The sequence below is a fragment of the Chrysemys picta genome, chromosome 16, assembly GCF_011386835.1.
Source record: "Chrysemys picta bellii isolate R12L10 chromosome 16, ASM1138683v2, whole genome shotgun sequence".
Taxonomy (NCBI): domain Eukaryota; kingdom Metazoa; phylum Chordata; order Testudines; family Emydidae; genus Chrysemys; species Chrysemys picta.
In genome coordinates this window covers 10,201,669-10,211,262 of record NC_088806.1, presented here as the reverse complement: position 1 = coordinate 10,211,262, position 9,594 = coordinate 10,201,669, and the positions used below count along the sequence as shown (strand labels likewise).

At 61.6% G+C, this 9,594-nt stretch overlaps 1 protein-coding gene across 1 annotated transcript; it reads left to right on the top strand.

The window, feature by feature from the left end:
• The first annotated feature begins 2,790 nt into the window (after positions 1-2,790).
• On the top strand, positions 2,791-8,530 carry CLDN15 (claudin 15). Its single transcript, XM_005312116.4, has 5 exons — positions 2,791-3,177; positions 6,399-6,563; positions 6,851-6,932; positions 7,029-7,139; positions 7,245-8,530. The coding sequence occupies exons 1-5, from the start codon at positions 2,961-2,963 to the stop codon at positions 7,345-7,347; spliced, it is 678 nt and encodes a 225-aa protein (XP_005312173.1). The 5' UTR covers positions 2,791-2,960; the 3' UTR covers positions 7,348-8,530.
• Positions 8,531-9,594: the final 1,064 nt, after the last annotated feature.

Genomic DNA, 9,594 nt, shown 5'->3' with positions numbered 1-9,594 from the left:
CGCCCCAGCAAGAACCCTGATCTCGGGCGGGATCTGTGCACAACGGGCCCCTGAGCTCGGCCTGGGTCTGCGCAGACCCCACCGAGATCAGGGCCCCCGCTGTGAACAGAGCTTCAACAATACACAAGTTACGGGGCTGCAAACAGAGGTCACTTGGTGTCATTTAACGTCCTGTGTCGTGCAGGAGGTCAGACTAGAGATGATCTCATCCCATCTAGGCTTAAAAATCTATGACTTTATCCAATTTCATGGCATAGGGATTTTTTTGTCACATTTCCCCCAATTTTTGTTAAAAAAAAAATTCCACATTGAAATGAAAATCGCTGTTCAATTTCCAGAATGTTGGTTCTCTTTGGAAAATTCCATTTTGGAATGTTGTGACTTTTTTTCTCTTTGTGTTTACTTTGAAAACATTCCCTAATTTCCCCTTGTAGACATAAAAAAAAAAAAAAAAAAAAAAAAGATTAACACTTTTCAAGGGGGAAAAAATGACAACATTGCTAATGTTTTTCTGCCAGATTCTCACAGTTTTCCTAAAATGGAAATTTGAAAACCATTTCAAAATGAGAAAGAAAGAAAGAAAAAGAAAATACAGACACATTTTGTTCATTTCCCCCAAAACTTTTTTGTTTTATAATTTTTGCTCTGGCGAATATTTAACATGGATACACCATGAAAACGGTTTCATTTTTCATTGCAATATTTCCTTGGCGATTTGGGAGGTTTATATAAAAAAAACCCAAACCATTTTTTGGTTCTTTTTGGCAACAGCAAAATAAAAATGTCCAGTGATTTTTTTTGGTTTTGGACAAAAACTTACCATTTTTTGTTCGCAGAAAATGCAAATTTCCCATGAAAAATGTGTCTAAATGTAACTCTTCTGCCAGGTGGAGCCGGCAGCATCCAGGGCCGGGTTTGATATCTTGGGGTTCCTTTTCAACAATACGACACAAAACTGACTCAAGCCCCCACCCAGTAACCTGGGGAAATGACACAGCACCCCTGGGTGCTTCTAGGCTTACATAGAAAAAAAAACATTTCTGGTGAAAAGAATTTTTTTTTACCAGCTCTCTATTTTTTTGGTTGCAAAAATGGACAATTTGGTACCAAATAATAATAATTCCTCCACGAAAATCCCCAATTGCCAATAGATGTTGGCTGGGGATTTGCTGGTGAGGGGGAAGGAGTTTGGAGCTGGGATGGGACTGAAGCTAAGCATCTTGGGATAACAGGCCTATCCTGATTTTATCCAAGGTAGGCCACACCGGAAGGGCACAAAGGAAACCAGAGAGACCAACAGCTGTGATTGCCGGGCTGTTAAACTCCATCCCCGCTCAGCCACACAGAAGAGCTGCACCTTGAGGAGCAGCTAAACGGGTGGGACAGGCTGTAGCAGCCTGCTGTGCCACTGGGCTAGTTGGGCATCACTGTATTTGGGTAACCCCTGCCTGCCAGGAAAGCCCCAGGCCAATGGAGGCAGGCACTGGCATTTCCACTGGCATTTGTCAAGGAAGATTAGAAAAACCATCTGAGCTGCGGCCCCAGAAAGGCCTCTTGCCACTGAGTGGTGCCAGGTTCAGGAGAAAAACGGATTGGGCGAGAAACCTGCTTATGAAACGGAGGGACAGTTGTGCCTTCAGCCAACCCTTCTGGAGAAACAATTCATTGATCCTTCAGGGCTGTTTCGATCCTCTAGCCAGACCTCCCATAGGCCCCGGGCTGGAAAATCTCAGGCCCGGATTACTGTGTGGAGGCCCGGTAATCTGCCAGAGAAACAAATCGGGTCTGTAAGAAAGAGACGCTTGATTCGGGAGGGATGGAGAAATAAATCCTGCTGATGGCTCACCACCTGCCGGGGTCAACAGCCTCTTATTCTCTGGCTCAACGTGGCCAGATTCGGCTCCCGGCGGCTGGCGCTGGGGTCCACCTTTGTCTGGCTCTGAGAAATCGCCCTTTGTCATGGCATAGAAACCAGCGTCCCCGCCTTCCTCGTGTCCTTGCTAAGCCAGGTGAATGCCTTAGGGATTGTGCAACGCACCAGCTTCTTTCCAACCGTGCATCCAAGAGAAACCACTGCCTGGCCCACCTCTCCTCATCCGGGGCTGGCAGCCTCCCAAGAGGAAAGAGGGGTAAACCCTGGGTGTCAACAGGAAGGGGCGCATGTGATAGAGGTCCGTGCCAGTTTGGAATGCAGCCCAAGAGACGCTCATAGCGTCCCTGGCTATCGCAAGGGAGGGTGCATCCTGGCTCTCCCTGCAGGATCAACTGGAGCCAAGATTTTCCCGCTCCGTCAGTACTCGGCCACGGATTTTGCATGGCACCCCAGAACGGGCTGCACTCGGGGGCAGGTTCCTATGAGCCCAGAGAAAGGGGTTTGATTGCAGGAGAGCCGTACCAGGGGCTGGCGTGAGGCCGCAGCTCCTGGAGGGGTAGTTTGGGAATGAGACGTAACAGGTGCAACTCAGTGGGCTGGAGTCAAAGGGGCCAGGCTTAACCCCATTATGGCCTGGGGGAAGGTCAACGTGACCTGCAAGCTGGGAGCCAGGACTCCTGGGTTCTCTCCCCAGCTCTGGGAGAGGAGTGGGGGCTGGTGGGTAAGAGCAGGGGGGGCTGGGAGCCAGGACTCCTGGGTTCCACGCCCAGCTCCAGGAGAGCCTTAGTCACGTTCATAGCTGGGGGAGGGGACACACACACACACAGCGAGGGCTGTGGCGAGTCAGCGATCCAGGCAGACGGTGCACAACCCCGCCCCCATCCACACCTCCCCCGCCCCCTCCGCCAGGTGCCCCGCCTCCCCCAGCCCCGTTAGCCGCCACTCGGCCCCGTTATCCCGCCCTGACGTCAGGCCGCCTCTGGTTTTACCTGACGGGCCGCTCCGGGCTGAGCCATCCGCCGCTCGCCCTGCGTGTGCGCTCCAGCTCCGTGCGCCCCTGCCCGTGCGCCCCGGCCCCGAGCGCGCCATGGCCGCGGCGGTGGAGGCGGGGGGCTTCTTCCTGGGCACGCTGGGCTGGGGGCTGCTGGGGGTGACGCTGCCCAACAGCTACTGGCGGGTGTCCACGGTGGACGGCAACGTGATCACCACCTCCACCCTCTTCGAGAACCTCTGGCAGAGCTGCGCCACCGACTCCACCGGCGTCTACAACTGCCGGGATTTCCCCTCCATGCTGGCGCTGTCTGGTAAGCGGGACCCCCGCTCCGCGCCCCGTGAGCCCCGGCACGGAGCCCCCTGGAGAGCCGGACCTTCCCAGTCCCCTGCGCCCCGGGCACGGAGCCCTCTGGAGAGCTGGGACCCCCCTTCCTCGCCCCCTGTGTCCCGGGCACGGAGCCCCCTGGAGAGCCGGGACCTGCCCCGCCCCCTGCGCCCCGGGCACGGAGCCCCCTGGAGAGCCGGGACCTCCCCCGCCCCCTGCGTCCCGGGCGCGGAGCCCTCTGGAGAGCCGGGACCTCCCCCACTCCCTGTATCCCGGGCACGGAGCCCTCTGGAGAGCCGAGACCTGCCCCGTGCTCGGAGCCCCCTGGAGAGACGGGACCTCCCCCCGCCCCCTGAGTCCCGTGCGCGGAGCCCCCTGGAGAGCCGGGACCTGCCCCGTGCGCCCCGTGCGCGGAGCCCCTGGAGAGGCGGGACCCCCCTTCCTCGCCCCCTGCGTCCCGGGCACGGAACCCCCTGGAGAGCCGGGACCTGCCCCCTGCGCCCCGGGCACGGAGCCCCCTGGAGAGCCGGGACCTCCCCCGCCCCCTGAGTCCCGGGCGCGGAGCCCCCTGGAGAGCCGGGCGCGGAGCCCTCTGGAGAGCCGGGACCTGCCCCGTGCGCGGAGCCCCCTGGAGAGACGGGACCTCCCCCCGCCCCCTGAGTCCCGTGCGCGGAGCCCCCTGGAGAGCCGGGACCCCCCTTCCTCGCCCCCTGCGCCCCGGGCACGGAGCCCCCTGGAGAGCCGGGACCTTCCCCCGCCCCGTGCGCGGAGCCCCCTGGAGAGCCGGGACCTTCCCAGTCCCCTGCGCCCCGTGCGCGGAGCCCCCTGGAGAGACGGGACCTCCCGTCTCCGCCCCCTGTGCCCCGGGCACGGAGCCCCCTGGAGAGCCGGGACCTTCCCCCGCCCCGTGCGCGGAGCCCCCTGGAGAGCTGGAACCCCCCTCCCCGCCCCGGGGCCGGTCCTTAACCGGCTCCCCCCTCCGCAGCCAGGCGGGCAGCCCCTGTTTACGGCCACCGCCCTCCTCAGGCCCGGCGCCAGGGCAAACGCTGGGAGCATGGCCCAGGCACTGCCCGTGGCAGGTGTCCCAAGGGGGCGGGAAGTACCCGGAGCTCCCGGCGATTGGGGGCTCGGTGCCCGCTGGGCAGCCCATGTCCTGATCCGCTGCCAGGCGTCCGGGACCTGAGCCGAGGGGCGGAGGGTTGGAGGATGTGGTTAGGGTGGTTAGAATGAGATTTTGTGTTCAAACAGCCCCCCACCCCCAGAGCTGGTAGAGAACCCAGGTGTCCTGGCTCTCACCCCAACAGTCTCTCACCCACCATTCCGGCCTCCCAGTCCCCGGCTCTAACCCACCAGCCCCTGCTCCCCTCCCAGAGCTGGGGAGAGAACCCAGGAGTCCTGGCTCCCAGCCCCCCCCCCCCCGCGCTCTAGCCCACCAGCCCCCATTCCCTCAGAAACAAGTGTGTGTGTGTGTGTGTGAGAGAGAGAGAGAGAGAGAGAACAGACTCTGGGAGGGAAGTGGGTTTAGAGTTGCTTAGAGAAGGGTAGGGTTACCATATGTCCAGATTTTCCCGGACATGTCCGGCTTTTTGGGACTCAAATCCCCGTCTGGGGGAAATCCCAAAAAGCTGAACATGTACGGGAAAATCCGGCGGTGCTGGGCCAGGGGCTGGCCCGGGGCCGGCGGTGCTGGGCAGCTGGGGGGTGCTCCGGGCCGCCAGGGGCCGCCGGTGCTGGGCCGGCCGGGGGTGCTCGGGCCCGGGGCCCAGGGCCGGCTTTAGGCCAATTCCACCAATTCCCCCGAATCGGGCCCTGCGCCTAAGAGGGCCCCGCGCCCAGTGGCAGGGCCGCCGGGGTGGGGGCAAGTGGCCGAGAATCCCTTCCCTGGCTAGAGGCTCCTTGTTAATTTTTACTCACCCGGCAGTGCTCCAGGTCTTCGGCAGCACTTCAGCGGCAGGTCCTTCACTCGCTCTGGGTCTTCGGCAGCACTTCGGCGGCAGGTCCTTCAGTGCCACCGAAGACCCGGAGCGAGTGAAGGACCTACCGCCGAAAACTAGGAGTGCCGCCCAGTGAGTACAAGCCCCACGTGTTTTTTTACGTTTTTTTTTTTCAGTCATCCCTGCCGGGGCCCCGTCAAAACTGTTCGAATCAGGCCCCGCACTTCCTAAAGCCGGCCCTGCCGGGGCCGGCACCCCAGGGCCCGAGCCGACCCAGGCTGGAGCCGCTGGGGGGGCCAGCCTGGGCCGCGCCTCCTCCCCCCACACCCTCCTTACCTGCTTCAGGCTTCCCGCGAATCAAATGTTCGTGGGAAGCAGGGGAGGGGGCGGAGACTTTGGGGAAGGAGCGGAGTTGGGGCGGGGGCGGGACTGGGGGTGGGGCCGGGGCCCCGTGGAGTGTCCATTTGGAGGCACAAAATATGGTAACCCTAGAGAAGGGGAGTCTGGGAGCCAGGACTCCTGGGTTCTCTCCCCGGCTCTGGGAGGGGAGTGGGGGCTAGTGGGTTAGAGCCGGGGATGGAGGGCAGAGCTGTGGGTCAGGTTGTCACCTGCTGCCTCAGTAAAGTTCAACAACCTACTACTGCTTCCCGGCCCAGCAAACCGCTCCGTCGGCTGCGGCTCATGGAGCGAAGCAGCCCCAGCTGGGTCCCTGCCGAGGCGGGCGGTGCCCACGGCTCTGGGGTTACCCCCACACTCTGCCTCACGTTTGTGGCCCTGATCTGGGTTCAGGTCTACCCAGCACCCCAGGGCCCTGCTCTCAGTCAGGGTCACTGTGCAGCACCCGGCCCAGCGGGGGCTCCCGATCTCAGCAGAGACCACTGGTGAGGCAGATCACGCTCACATTAGGCCCCGTAATCTGCCCCTGGACCACATGGCCCATTCTCCCTCTCTTCCATTGGCCGCAGGGATCGGGGTGGCAGGCGGGTTTTTGGACTCTGGCGTAGATACGCGTCTATCTGGGCACGCACGTACCACAGCACCTCCCCGTCTTGATTGTATTGACCCTGTCAGGTAGGGGGGGAGGAAACGAGCCCCATGATAGATGCGGGAAACTGAGGCACCATCACAACTAGTTCTTACGGAGCGCCCCAGCCTGGCCCCACTGACCCCGAAGTGTTTGCCCACCCAGCTGGGCCGCACCCCATGGAGCCGGGAGCTCTGGACCCTCCTCCAGCTCCAGATTGGATCCCTCCCATCTGTGTCCTCTCCCCAGGCTACCTGCAGGCTTGCCGGGCCCTGATGATCACGGCCCTGCTGTTCGGCTTCCTGGCCATCCTCTGCGGCGTGGTGGGGATGAAGTGCACCAAGGTGGCGGACGGGAACCCCGTGGCCAAGGGCAAGATGGTGGCCGCCGGGGGCTGCATGTTCATCCTGGCAGGTGAGAGCCTGCCAGGCCCCCTATGGGCCCCGGGGGCGGGGGGGCAGGGAATAGCCACGGCATGGGATGCCTTGGCCATGCCTCCGCTCTGCCCCCTATGGGCCCTGGGCAGCAGGGAATAGCTACAGTGCTGGATGCTCAAGCCACACCCCCAATCCACCCCCTCTGGGCCCCAGGGGGCAGGGAATTGCCCCAGCGCTGTGCAGTCCATGCTGCAGGGCAGGGTGTGTGTGGGGGGTTGTGGGCCTACCCCCCAAGGCACTCACGCTGTCTCCTCTCCCCCCCAGGGCTGTGCGGGATGGTGGCGCTCTCCTGGTACGCCTTCAACATCACCCGGGACTTCTTCGACCCCCTCTTCCCCGGCACCAAGTGAGTCTGGCGGACTGGGAGGTGGAGGGGGGCGGGATCCCGTCCCCGCCGCGTGGGAGGCACCTGGCCCTGACACCCATCTCTCTGTCCCCGCAGGTACGAGATCGGCCCGGCGCTGTACTTGGGTTGGAGCGGATCCCTGCTGGCCATCGTTGGGGGTGGCTGCCTCTTGGGCTCCTGCTGCACCCATCCCTCACGGGACAAGAGGTAACGGGGGGGGGCTTTGACCCCTTGTCCTGGAGCAGAGAGGGGAGATCTCCTCCCCCGGCTCCCCGTGTGCGTGACCCTGTCCCTCCCCTTGTGTCCCGCCAGCTTCAGCTACCCCTACAGCGCGCCCAAGGCCGGCCCCAAGCGCCCCCGGAGAGGCTCCGACGCCAGCAGTGTCGGCCAATACGGCAAGAACGCCTACGTCTAGGCGTGGGGACGGGGGGAGGGGGACCCACTGCAAATCTCCCCCCTCCCCCCACTCCCACCCTGCACTGGACTATGCGGCCCCTGCAGGGACGTGCCGCCCCACTGCCAGCCGATCCCCGGCCACAGGAGAGGGGCAGGATTGTTTGACGATCTGTGAGGCCAGAAGACTCCGTTCGATCACTGCACCGCGGCAGGTGAGACGCGCCCCGAGGATCCCAGTGGGCGATCGGTGCCCCCAGCGGGTGATCCATGCCCTGTGCTGCAGCAGAAGGCAAAAAAAACCACAACCCCACAATGTCCCTGCTAATCCAACTTCTGGGAGGAAAGTCCTTCCTAACCCCAAATCCGGGGATCAGATGGACCCAGAAAGAGGGTTTTCTGGCCCACCCCTGCCGGTGTCCCATCTCCAGCTGTGGCCGATCCCTGCTGCGTCAGAGAAAGCCAGAAAAAACATAACAACCGAGATGCACCTGACTCCTTGTGCATGGCGGGAGGTGGAGGGAGAGGAAATCTTCCTGACCATACAGGCAACCAGCTGAAGCCCTGCACCATGAGACTGGATTTGAGCTTCCCCATGCTAACAGGAATTTTTCAATGAGATTTTTTTTTCCCCATGGGAAAAGGCTGATCCACAGAAAACAAAACTGTTTGAGGGAAGGTGTCAGTTCTGCTTTGGAGGGGGGGAGGGAGGATTTAAAAAAAAAAAAAAAAAAGGCTCAGAAAAATGTCAAAATGGGGGAGCTCCACGTTTTTGGCCGAAGTTCAAGTCCGAACAGAGCCAAAACGGTGGGACGGGGGCGTTTTGATGGACCGGCTCCACAACCGTTTGGTTCCTGAGCGTGGTTCAGATTTCCCGGCCTGGGGGTGTTGATCGTTTTCTCCACCCGCTTGAAAATCTGCGGGGGCTGGGAAAACGGAGCCCAGCGCTGCCGGTGGGGGGCACTTGGCTCAGTCCCTCGGAGGGGTTCGGCTCCCTGGTCGTGCACGGTGGGGCTGATACGTTGCAGGCAGAAGGTGTGGAGGATGCAGCCGTGGAGGGGCGGCCGGACTCTGCCACGAAGCCAGCCTGACTTTCTCAGGCAGTCTGGAGTTTGGGGGGGCCGGGGAGCTGCCTGGGACAGGCAGACGTGTGGAGCCAGACTTCCCCTGTTTTGTACAAAATAAACACGTTATGTGAACGCAAAGGCCAGGTGGTTCCTGGGGAGGCTGGGGGTGGGTGGGGTGAATACCGGGGTGGCCGGATCCCCAGCTGGTGAATATGGGGGGTGGGGCTTGGTGAGGCTCTCTGTCCCCCAGACCAGCGACACATTGATGGCACTGCTCCAGCCTGGGCTAAAACAGATGCGGCTTTTAGCTCACACAGTAGAGGTTCACACACGGGGTTGAGTCACACACGGGACCCGGCCAATTTGAGGCCCCCTGTAGGAGCACCAGAACCTGGGTCGAATTGGCATGGCTAGGCCGGGGTAAGAGCTGCCCACGGAGCCCGGGCAGCTGTAGGGCGTCCCGGATCCTCCGCCCACCCTGGGTAGGTGCCGGGGTGCCCGAGAGCAGCCTCCGGCTCATGTATCCGGCCCCCAGGGCAGGGGGAGAGTGTGGGACTCCTGGCCTGGCCAGAGGTGGGGCCCCAAGTGTTCTTTCTGCCCAGGTCCCCCATCAATCTCACCCCACCTTTGCTCCTGCATTAAATGCCAGAGGTCCCCCCCCCCATCGATCGGACCTGCCGGCTAGCAAAGGGCAGTTCATTTTCACCCACCGACCCCGGCGTAAGCCCAGCGACTTGCCTTTGTTCTAGACAGGAGGCCGCTCCCATCCCTTGCTCCTGTTTAGATGGCCGATCCTGTCCACCCCATTGGCGCCGGAGCTCGCCGATCCACTCGACCCCCAAAGACCCCAGGATCGGCCCGCCAAGTGTTGCTCTGAAGCCGAGAACGGCCGCGTGACGCCCTGGGAGCGGCTGCAAATGCGGCTGGGGGCTAGGTTGGGCCGGAATATCCCCGCGTTGGCTCGTCGCTGGGTTTCCCACTCTGCGACGGTCCCGCTTTTTGAAAGCGCTCGGCCGGTTTGGTTTGACGCGGTGCAGCTGGCTGGGGACAATCGGTAGGAACGCCACCGCTGGCCACCTTGCGTTGGCTGTAGGAGGGAGGCTGGACAGACGGTGGACCGCTGAAGTCTATTCAGTATATTCCTGCTACGCTGGAGCAGTGGACAGTGGAAAAATCGGCCTAGACCTGATTCTGAGATGTGG